The 11797-nt window shown below is 31.6% G+C and overlaps 3 protein-coding genes across 3 annotated transcripts; 2 read left to right on the top strand and 1 right to left on the bottom strand.

Annotated features, from left to right (window-relative positions):
* Positions 1 to 1496: 1496 nt before the first annotated feature.
* LOTGIDRAFT_166931 (hypothetical protein) lies at positions 1497 to 5186 on the top strand (the record flags this gene model as incomplete). The annotated part of the gene is made up of 3 exons (XM_009064391.1): positions 1497 to 1503; positions 4254 to 4796; positions 5068 to 5186. 3 exons carry the CDS (start codon positions 1497 to 1499, stop codon positions 5184 to 5186), a joined length of 669 nt encoding a protein of 222 aa, XP_009062639.1.
* A 2192-nt stretch (positions 5187 to 7378) lies between these two features.
* Positions 7379 to 8181, top strand: LOTGIDRAFT_166930 (hypothetical protein; the record flags this gene model as incomplete). Its single annotated transcript, XM_009064390.1, has 2 exons — positions 7379 to 7811; positions 8072 to 8181. The coding sequence occupies 2 exons, from the start codon at positions 7379 to 7381 to the stop codon at positions 8179 to 8181; spliced, it is 543 nt and encodes a 180-aa protein (XP_009062638.1).
* A 2023-nt stretch (positions 8182 to 10204) lies between these two features.
* Positions 10205 to 11338, bottom strand: LOTGIDRAFT_128758 (hypothetical protein; the record flags this gene model as incomplete). Its single annotated transcript, XM_009064389.1, has 3 exons — positions 10205 to 10318; positions 10567 to 10641; positions 11240 to 11338. Coding segments are annotated over 3 exons (288 nt in total), but the record flags the coding sequence as incomplete, so codon positions are not given.
* Positions 11339 to 11797: the final 459 nt, after the last annotated feature.

Raw genomic sequence — 11797 nt, 5'->3', positions numbered from 1 at the left:
TAAAATGTGTAGTAGGTATATATCGAGGTGTTTATTATACTATATGATTTACCACTATAATCATCAACTAGTATTTTAGACAATATAAAATGTGTAGTAGGTATATATCGAGGTGTTTAATCATCAACTAGTATTTTAGACAATATAAAATGTGTAGTAGGTATATATCGAGGTGTTTATTATAATAAATGATTTACCACTATAATCATCAACTAGTGTTTTATACAATATAAAATGTGTAGTAGGTATATATCGAGGTATTTATTATAATAAATGATTTACCACTATAATCATCAACTAGTATTTTATACAATATAAAATGTGTAGTAGGTATATATCGAGGTGTTTATTATACTATATGATTTACCACTATAATCATCAACTAGTGTTTTAGACAATATAAAATGTGTAGTAAGTATATATCGAGGTGTTTATTATACTAAATGATTTACCACTTTAATCATCAACTAGTATTTTATACAATATAAAATGTGTAGTAGGTATATATCAATATGTTTACTATACTATGATTTACCACTTTAATCATCAACTAGTGTTTTAGACAATATAAAATGTGTAGTAGGTATATATCGAGGTGTTTATTATACTATATGATTTACCACTATAATCATCAACTAGTGTTTTATACAATATAAAATGTGTAGTAGGTATATATCGAGGTGTTTATTATACTATATGATTTACCACTATAATCATCAACTAGTATTTTAGACAATATAAAATGTGTAGTAGGTATATATCGAGGTGTTTATTATACTATATGATTTACCACTATAATCATCAACTAGTGTTTTATACAATATAAAATGTGTAGTAAGTATATATCGAGGTGTTTATTATAATAAATGATTTACCACTATAATCATCAACTAGTGTTTTATACAATATAAAATGTGTAGTAAGTATATATCGAGGTGTTTATTATACTATATGATTTACCACTATAATCATCAACTAGTGTTTTAGACAATATAAAATGTGTAGTAGGTATATATAGATATGTTTATTATACTATGATTTACCACTATAATCATCAACTAGTATTTTAGACAATATAAAATGTGTAGTAGGTATATATCGAGATGTTTATTATACTATATGATTTACTACTATAATCATCAACTAGTATTTTAGACAATATAAAATGTGTAGTAAGTATATATCGAGGTGTTTATTATAATAAATGATTTACTACTTTAATCATCAACTAGTGTTTTATACAATATAAAATGTGTAGTAAGTATATATCGAGGTGTTTATTATACTATATGATTTACCACTATAATCATCAACTAGTGTTTTATACAATATAAAATGTGTAGTAGGTATATATCGAGGTATTTATTATAATAACACTATAATCATCAACTAGTGTTTTAGACAATATAAAATGTGTAGTAGGTATATATCGAGGTATTTATTATAATAAATGATTTACCACTTTAATCATCAACTAGTGTTTTATACAATATAAAATGTGTAGTAAGTATATATCGAGGTGTTTATTATACTATATGATTTACCACTATAATCATCAACTAGTGTTTTATACAATATAAAATGTGTAGTAGGTATATATCGAGGTGTTTATTATACTATATGATTTACCACTATAATCATCAACTAGTATTTTAGACAATATAAAATGTGTAGAAGGTATATATCGAGGTGTTTATTATAATAAATGATTTACCACTATTAACTAGTATTTTGGAAAATATGAGATAGCTTGCCAGGCAAGGTAACATACGCCCACTACCAGCTGTCAGACATGATAACAAAATCTTTAGTGGCTTAATAATGAATTTTCAAATAATCTTAAAATCATCTCAAGTCAAGGCAAAAACCTGAAACAGTTCATCAAGTTATCATCAAACTCAAACATGAACACTGTCTCATCACTGTACACACAAGGGAAATAACTCTGAAACTGTTTATCATCAGAATATTACCAATTTCTAACTTGATCAAGATCTCATCAATAATATATGAATATCTAGATTCATCTAGATACGATGTCGATGGCAATAACTCTGAAACTGTTCATCCTATTATTACCAATTCCGAACTTGATCGAGATCTCATCAATATATAGATGCATACCAAGTTTCATCAAGATCGGATAAAAACTGTAGCCTCTACCGCGTCTACGGACATGTGTAAAAACAAATATGTGTTCTAAAAATCAATATTTGTTCTTAAAACGAACGTTTGTTCTGAAAAATAAATATGTGTCCTAAAAAAATTAACATTTGTTCTAAAAAAAATTAACATTTGTTCTAAAAAAAATTAACATTTGTTCTAAAAAAAATTAACATTTGTTCTAAAAAAATTAACATTTGTTCTAAAAACGAACATGTGTTTGTTCTAAAAACCAACATGTGTTTGTTCTAAAAACGAACATGTGTTTGTTTTAAAACGAACATGCGTTTGTTTAAAAAACGAACACGTGTTTGTTCTAAAAAAACGAACACGTGTTTGTTCTAAAAAAACGAACTTGTGTTTGTTCTAAAAACGAACATGTGTTTGTTCTCAAAACGAACATGTTTTCAAAAACATTTGTCCTAAAAAGGAGCATTTGTTCTAAAAAACGAATGTTTGTTCTAAAAACGAACGCATGTTCTAAAAACGAACGCATGTTCTAAAAACGAACGTTTGTTCTTAAAACGATCACGTGTTCTAAAATCAACATTTTTCTAAAAACGAACATTTGTCTAAAAACGAACATTTGTTCTAAAAATGAAAATATGTTCTAAAAATAAAAATATGTAAGAGTGAACATTTGTTTTCAAAAAGGTACGTTTGTTCTGAAGATGGTCATGTGTTCTAAAGAATGAACATATTTTCTAAAAATGGCGATACCATCGTAATACGCCCACATTTGTTATGGCAGCTAATTTGTCCGGGAGGTTGACAAAAGTTATCAGTAAATGCATGTCTCTGAGAGTGAAATTTTCATATTTCATGGGTTTTCTTTACAGTTTACAATTCAAGAACAAGATAGGGTTCATCCTTGGGTGATTACAAACACTCACACCAAGTTTCGTCAAAATCCATCAAGAAACCAACTCTCTATCGTGTCCACAAACAATTCAAGAACAAGGGCAATAATTCAAAGTAAATATTTTCCGATTCGTCTGTTTTTCAATAGCGTTCATCCTTGGATGATTACAAACACTCACACCAAGTTTCGTCAAAATAAATCAAGAAACCAAATCTCTATCGTGTCCACACGCTATCGTGTCCACAAACAACAATTCAAGAACAAGGGCAATAACTCATAGTATATATTTTGATTCGTCTGATTTTCAAGAGGGTTCATCTTTGGGTGATTACAAACAATCACACCAAGTTTCGTCAAAATCCACCAAGAAACCAGCTCTCTATCGTGTCCACAAACAATTTAAGAACAAGGGCAATAACTCATAGAAAATATTTTTCGATTCGTCTGATTTTCAATAGGGTTCATCCTTGGGTGATTATAAACACTCACACCAAGTTTCGTCAAAATCCATCAAGAAACCAGCTCTCTATCGTGTCCACAAACAAACAAACGGACGGACGGCCTTAAACAGAGCTATAACAAGACTCTAGTCAGAGATAGAGCAAGTACAAGGCCGTGACTTAAGACAGAGCAAGCACGATCCACGCATCTTTTTTTTTCTGCTCTTATTTGGTTAAATGATAATTGTTAACACTACACAGTGTACAATGAAGAACAATATTAAGGCTAGTGGCATCAATCTAGGCTACAATAGGGAAGTAACTCTTTCTGATTTCGAGGTGTCTTTAATCTTTATAGCTAGTATAAAATTGTCACTGCGGTTCCTAGTATACTTTAATGGTAAAGTTTCGTTATTCCCAACCAAGAGAGGCCAAAAAAGACTTAGAGATCAGGAGAGCGTCAAGGCATTGTTCTGATGACGTTATTTCGATTGTCAACACTGATTGTTCTGAATTTCAACAGAAACGGCAGAATTTTCACTTTCTCTCACAAATTTGACAACATTATCAAATATTCCTGATAATTTTCAAGAATTTTGTGAATTGAGGTGAGTTTTTAACATATCTTTATTGTGTTCCTTTTATTTTAGAAATTTCGTCCAAGTTCTTGGCAAATTGTAACACTCTGAACACTTTGGACGTCTGATGTTCTTGATGTCGTAGGAACTTTTCTTTAAACAATAATTTTGAAAATTACTAAATCTAAGAAGGTATGATTTCTATTTTAGGAAACATTTTACTGATATCTTCGATTGTTTCTTTTCTTTCAATAGTCATGTTTACGGTAATTTCCAAATTTCCACCTGAATCAGAAGTTCCTGAAATAGGAATGTTTAGACGCAGTCCAGCTGAAATGATGAGAGATTTTGCAAGACAAAATCTACAATTGGACGCGTCCAGAAATGACGAACCAAGCTCTCCTGGTCCAGCAACACGACATGAAGAACAAGAAAGAAAAGGCTTTGGTGATGGAAAATCGTCTGTACTGACTAATGGTTCATTACGTCTTCTGCAATCTGCGAAAACGAAAACAGAAACGTCTGAGAATGTTCCAGCCGGATCTGATGACGAACGGGAAAAGAAATTACAACACAAGAATCTCTATTTAGATTTATCACAGTATGTTATACCGCAAAAACCTGTTCTGGATTTCTCCAAATACGTCATCAACAGACCTGACCTGACCATTGACATTAAAGATGAATCCAAAGACGTTATGAAAGTTCCGGATGTCCATTTAGATATCACAGAAGGGAATGGAAACATAAAGCGTTAGTATACTTTGAAATATTTAGTAAGTTTCCATCTGACACGGCTAGTGGACAAGACTGTCCCCGAGATCATTCTTCAACATATTCTTGAGTCCAGATCCAAAAACTCAGTTTGAGTCCAGGTCCGATAACTGAATGTGAGGTTCTTTGTCTATGATAAATACCAGTGTCACCAGCATGGTTAAAATCATGTCCACATTTACGGAACATCTTCACCTAATACTTCCCATGCGTAATTTGTTTCACAATATGAAATATTTTATCATTCCAGAAAAGAAACCATCAAGATTTCAAAGATTAAGACGAAGTTTACAAGATTTAAAGAAAAGAGTAGCTCGACCTTTTACGCTTTTAACAGACTGTTTCAACTCTAATCAATACACTGAATAAAATGGAATTGATAACTTGACTGAATACCTTTTATGTTTTGAGATGGAATATTTATATTTTTACATGACCTAATGGACATTTTTATTTTGGATTAAAGTATATTTTTTAATTAGCAATCTTCTTTGATAAACCAGCTACACAGACGTCTTTGAGTTAAGCCTTTGCTAAATGCAAGGATTACCAAGCTCCATGACAGCAAGCACAAGGTTCCAACTCTAGACAAAGCTATCAACTCTGATGGTGTATCCATACATGAGAATGGCCATAAAAAGAGTGATCACATTCCCCGGCCTTGAATAGATCGATCACAGGTCCCTGGCATTAGACAGATCTACCAAAGTGATCACAAGTCCCTGGTCTTAAACAAAGTGATCCCAGTCTCTGGTCTTAAACAGAGTGATCACAAGTCCTTGGTCTTAAACAGAGCGATCGCAAGTCTCTGATCTTAAACATAGTTATCACAAGTCTCTTCTGATCTTAAAGAGAGCGATCACAAGTCCCTGGTCTTAAACAGAGCGATCACAAGTCTCTGATCTTTAACAGAGTGATCACAAGTCTCTAGTCTTAAACAGAGTGATCACAAGTCTCTGATCTTAAATAGAGTGATTAAAAGTCGTTGGCCTTAGACAGAGCGATCACAAGTCCATAGTCTTTGACAGAGCGATCATCAGTCCCTGGACAGAGCTATCACAAGTCTTTGGATTTAGACAGAGCGATCACAAGTCCCAGGTCTTAGGCAGAACTATCACAGTTTCCTGACCTTAGACAGAGCGATAACAAGTCTTTGGCCTTAAACAGAGCGATCACAAGTCTCTGATCTTAAACAGAGCTATCACAAGCTCCTGGATTTATACAGTGTGATCACAAGTCTCTGGTCATAGACAGAGCGATCACAAGTTCTAGGTCTTTTATGATTATGACACAAAAATATAATACTTTACATAGCCAGGTCTTTGATTATTATCAATAACAATAAAAAGAACGGAATGCTGAGTTTACAAACCTAAAAAAAAATACCAACAAAACCATTTGTCAAGGGAATTTGACTAATGCGTCCACACAAGGGAGATCGGCTGGTTAAACATCAGCGAAATGAGAAAAATTAAAGATTGAGATTTGTTGCTCTGACAGACCGAAACACTCATCGAAACATATTCTGAACGAATTTTGTTTATCAAGAGAAGTAACCATGTACTATTACAAGAGCTCTGGCCTCTGACTATATTTTTACTATATTTCGTAGGTCAAGTCAGAAATTTTTTCAATACAAATTATAATTTAGATTACTGGATTAGTATATCCTGATGCATCAAAGAATTTGAATGGTTATCGTATGGTAATCTCTCCAATTGAAGAAAAATAAATGACCATGGAGATATAGGGCCTACTGGGGCTGGTTCGGTTTAAATTATCCAAACACCACTTCATGGAGAAATTATTGTCAAAGGGGTTGTGCTATGATCAGATGCTAGATACTCGCGAACACGGGATGTTATTCTAGTAAACCTCATAGCTAAAGAATCCTTTCATTGGAAAGACTTCTCGCTGGTGTAAATCCTCAGTGATTTCGCTTACTTGGAACATAAGCGCTGAGTCGGATTTGAATTTACTCCTAATTTCCAACCCATTATCCTTACGAAGAATCCATATTCGAAACGCATATCGTCATAATTGATACACAGCTAGATACTATTGCTATATTAATAATAAATCCAATTATTTTCAATAAAAAGAGGCCCAAAACCTTACTCTTCATAATAACGTCAAGGCATTGTTCCTATGACGTCATGTTGATTGTCATCACTGATTGTTCTGAATTTCAACGGAAACGGCAGAATTTTCACTTTCTCTCACAAATTTGACAACATTATCAAATATTCCTGATAATTTTCAAGAATTTTGTGAATCGAGGTGAGTTTTTAACATATCTTTATTGTGTTCCTGTTATTTTAGAAATTTCGTCCAAGTTCTTGGCAAATTGTAACACTCTGAACGCTTTGGACGTCTGATGTTCTTGATGTCGTAGGAACTTTTCTTTAAACAATAATTTTGAAAATTACTAAATCTAAGAAGGTATGATTTCTATTTTAAGAAACATTTTACTGATATCTTCGATTGTTTCTTTTCTTTCAATAGTCATGTTTACGGTAATTTCCAAATTTCCCACTGAATCAGAAGTTCCTGAAGTAGAAATGTTTAGACGCAGTCCAGCTGAAATGATGAGAGATTTTGCAAGACAAAATCTACAATTGGACGCGTCCAGAAATGAGGATCCAAGATCTCCTGATCTAGCAACACGACATGAAGAACAAGAAAGAAAAGGCTTTAGTGATGGAAAATCGTCTGTACTGACTAATGGTTCATTACGTCTACTGCAGTCTGCGAAAACGGAAACGTCTGAGAATGTTCCAGTAGGATGTGATGACGAACTGGTGAGGAAATTACGACAAAAGAATCTCTATTTAGATTTATCACAGTATGTAATACCACCAAAACTTGCTCTGGATTTCTCCATATACGTCATCAACAAACCTAAGGTTGAAGGCGATTCCATTGACAATAAAAATGAATTCAAAGTTCTGGATGTCCATTCAAATATGGCAGAAGGGAATGGAAGTATAAAACGTTAGTATACTCTGAAATATTATATTTACTCTGAAAAGTTTCCATCTGACACGGCTAGTGGACAAGACTGTCCCCGAGATCATTCTTCAATATATTCTTGGGTCCAGATCCAAAAACTGAGTTTGAGTCCAAGCCCACATCTTGGTTAGCCATCTCGACATCCCATAAGGAGAGTCAAAAGTCTTTATTTTTCAAAAATCTTCACCTAATACTTCCCATGGGCACTTTGTTTCTGAATATGACATATTTTATCATTTCAGAAAAGAAACCATCAAGATTAAGACGAAGTTTACAAGATTTAAAGAAAAGAGTAGCTCGACCTTTTACGCTTTTAACAGACTGTTTCAACTCTAATCAATACACTAAATAAAATAAGGGAATACTGTTTATATTTTGAGATGGAATATTTATATTTTTACATGACCTAATGGACATTTTTATTTTGGATTAAAGTACATTTTTTAATTAGCAATCTTCTTTGATAAACCAGCTACACAGACGTCTTTGAGTTAAGCCTTTGCTAAATGCAAGGACTACTAAGCTCCGTGAGAGCAAGCACAAGGTCCCAACTCTAGACAAAGCCATGCCTTTAGACAAACAAGCACAAGGTTAAGCCATGACAGACTAAAAATTGAACGTGTTTTCAAGAGCAAAAACTCATACTAAATATTTTCATTTTTCTGATTTTCGATAGGGTTTATCCTTGGGTGATTACGAACTCTCACACCAAGTTTCGTCACAATCGGTCAAGAATTGTGCCTTCTAGAGTGTTTATAAGCTAAAATTGAACGCGTTTTCAAGAACAAGGGCAATAATTTCATGTGGGCGTATAAAAATGTGTAGTAGGAAAGTTAATGAATGAAGAGTAAAATGAAAATTCTTTAAGTATGGTCCAGCAGACAACTTTGTCAAGCATAGGGCCTATTGATCGAAACCGTGACCTGCTGCTTTAAGAAATTCACCCATAACAGGGTTTGCTTCATTGACACCATAATTTATGAATATGACAAAAAAAATCTTCTCTTCACACTGGATTGAAGATTCGTTCTCCCAACAGTTGATGTTTTAAAAATAAGACACAAGATCAATTAAACAAAAATATTTATTTCATCTCATTACAAATTTTCATCAAAAATATCAAAAGATGAGAAAAAATGGTCCTCAGATGACTAACAATAGAATTTATTTACAATATATACACAGCAGACCCAGTTTTATTCTTTGAGATAAAGTTATTATTTCATTAATCAATATTTTAATCCTGAATTAGCACTGTTAAAGACTTTTTATGACAATTTCAAAGCTGCTACAAAGTAAAGTGACACTTTCATAGACTTTTAAACAGCAGTATGACAAATTCATTTAATTCTAAGCAGAGATATGACAATTTTATTGGTTTTCATAAAAATAATATGAAAATTTCATTGACTTTTAATCAGTAGTATGACAAATTTATTGATTTTTAATCTTGAATATGACAATTCCATAGTTTTTTCAATGAGTAATATGAAAATTTCATTTACTTAAAATCAGTTATATGATAATTTCAATTCCATAGCTTTTCAATCACCAGTAAGACAAGTTTATTATCAATCTACAGTTCAAAACTTTTATAAATTTCAATCAGTACCTGAAAGTGACAATTCCAAAGTCATTCAATCAAGAGTACCATAATTTCATAGTCTTTCAATCAAGAGTACCATAATTTCATAGTCTTTCAATCAAGAGTATGATAATTTCATAGTCTTTCAATCAAGAGTACGATAATTTCATAGTCTTTCAATCAAGAGTACGATAATTTCATAGTCTTTCAATCAAGAGTATGATAATTTCATAGTCTTTCAATCAAGAGTACGATAATTTCATAGTCTTTCAATCAAGAGTATGATAATTTCATAGTCTTTCAATCAAGAGTACGATAATTTCATAGTCTTTCAATCAAGAGTATGATAATTTCATAGTCTTTCAATCAAGAGTATGATAATTTCATAGTCTTTCAATCAAGAGTATGATAATTTCATAGTCTTTCAATCAAGAGTATGATAATTTCATAGTCTTTCAATCAAGAGCATTTCACAGCCTTTTTTTTTAAAACAATAAGCAGTATAGACATTCAATCAACAGCAGAACAATTTCTGTACATATTCTTTTTGTCTTTTGAAAGCAATGTACAGAATGATTTCTAGCATGATAAATATGTCATTAAGATATTGAATAATGCTAATTGTAGCAGCTTTTTTTTTACCTTAAAATACACTTCAAGTATTTGATTTTTTTCCACAGTAAAATATAGCTTCCTTAGTTATATTTTGGAACTAAAGGTTTTTTTTTTTAAAGAACAAAACCGATGATTTATAATCTTATAATATGTTTGATTGAGTAGATAATAACAGTTATACTAAATTAACTTTGTGAATTCTTTCAACCAATAGACATACAGTATGGGTTGTTTTTAACAATGTAACAGCTTGATTATGTTCTATAGATGTAAAATCTGTACTGTTCATCTGAAAAATAATTAACATTAATTCATTAGGTCACAATTAACATATTTCATTTAAATGTGATAGCTGTGTACCAGTGTGCTTTACCAGTTGATAAACCACTTAAGATCTGATGACTGATTTTCATGCAATTGGATGGAAACTACAATGGCTGTTTAAACTGATGTCACTTGTGCAATGTTGTATCATAAACATGGTCATCATCACTCCACTGACAGAAAACCAGATTATCTAAGGAATAAATTATTTACCTTTAATATCTTATCTCCTCTACGTAAACAATGTTTAGCTGGACCATCACTCTGAACTTTACTAATAAATATTCCCTAAAACATATGATAAAAATTGTTAGATACTGAACATATATAAAGATAAATGGCACATGAATAACATGCTTTGGAAATCGTTATATTTTTTATATAGCACATGATCAAAAGAATCTGAACTTAACTATATCGAGTTTCTCAAGAAACGTCGCAAAGTTTCGACAGATTGTATCTCAGCTGTTGGTAAATTGATCTCTTTCAAAATTCTTACAGATATACTTCAATATGTTGTTGAAAGAGATAAGTTAACAAACAGCTGAGATACTACAATTCGAACTTAATGACGTTTTTTTGGGACACTCGATATATGAAATATTTATATATATATATTTTTTTGCATTAACACTATTCTATTCAGATAAAATATGAAAGTGATTGGAGAACTGAAAATCCTTCTTCATAATATGATCTCTTTAAATCTTAATAAATAATAATTTATTACAATAAGATCTTTATTACAATAAGATCTTTATAACATATTACACCTTCATAAATGAACAGTAGCCTAATAATCAATGGCCAAACATTACATTACATTGATTCTTTGCACATAAGCCATCAGTAACAATGAGCATTTGTGACATACATGTATATTTACCTTCTTATCATGAGGTTGAAATGGATTGCCATTAGAATCAATACCACCAGTTATACTAAAACCTAAACCAGGATTCTTACTAATCTGTACTTGAAACTGAAATAAACGGCAATGGTAAATTAAAATGGTATTTCAATATCATTGTCAAAATAAAAATATGTTAAGAATTTCGGAACAGTGCAATAAATTAATAATGAAATACCACCAAATGGGGGTATATGGCTTATATAGGACTTTTTTAAAAATTGATTTTGTGTTCAATTCAATTGCCAATTTTTCAAACAATTTTTGAAGTCCATTATTAAATGCTTACCACATCTTTGGATTCTTGACTTGTACTGTCAACATACTCTATTTTATTGACTATGATGTCAGTTGGGTCAACAGGAGTCGCTTCCCTTGAAGTTATATATTCTCTTGATGAAGAACTGTTTCTGCTAACTGTTGTATGGGAATGAGGCGATGGTGATTGCTGTGATGTATTGAGACCTAAAATATCAAGTTAAATTTCATGANATTTCTATCTCTATGGTGTTGCTATGGAACATGTTCAATTCT

The sequence above is a fragment of the Lottia gigantea genome (assembly GCF_000327385.1).
Source record: "Lottia gigantea unplaced genomic scaffold LOTGIsca_62, whole genome shotgun sequence".
Taxonomy (NCBI): domain Eukaryota; kingdom Metazoa; phylum Mollusca; class Gastropoda; family Lottiidae; genus Lottia; species Lottia gigantea.
Note: the sequence above shows the minus strand (reverse complement) of the source record. Positions and strands in the feature narration are given on the sequence as shown.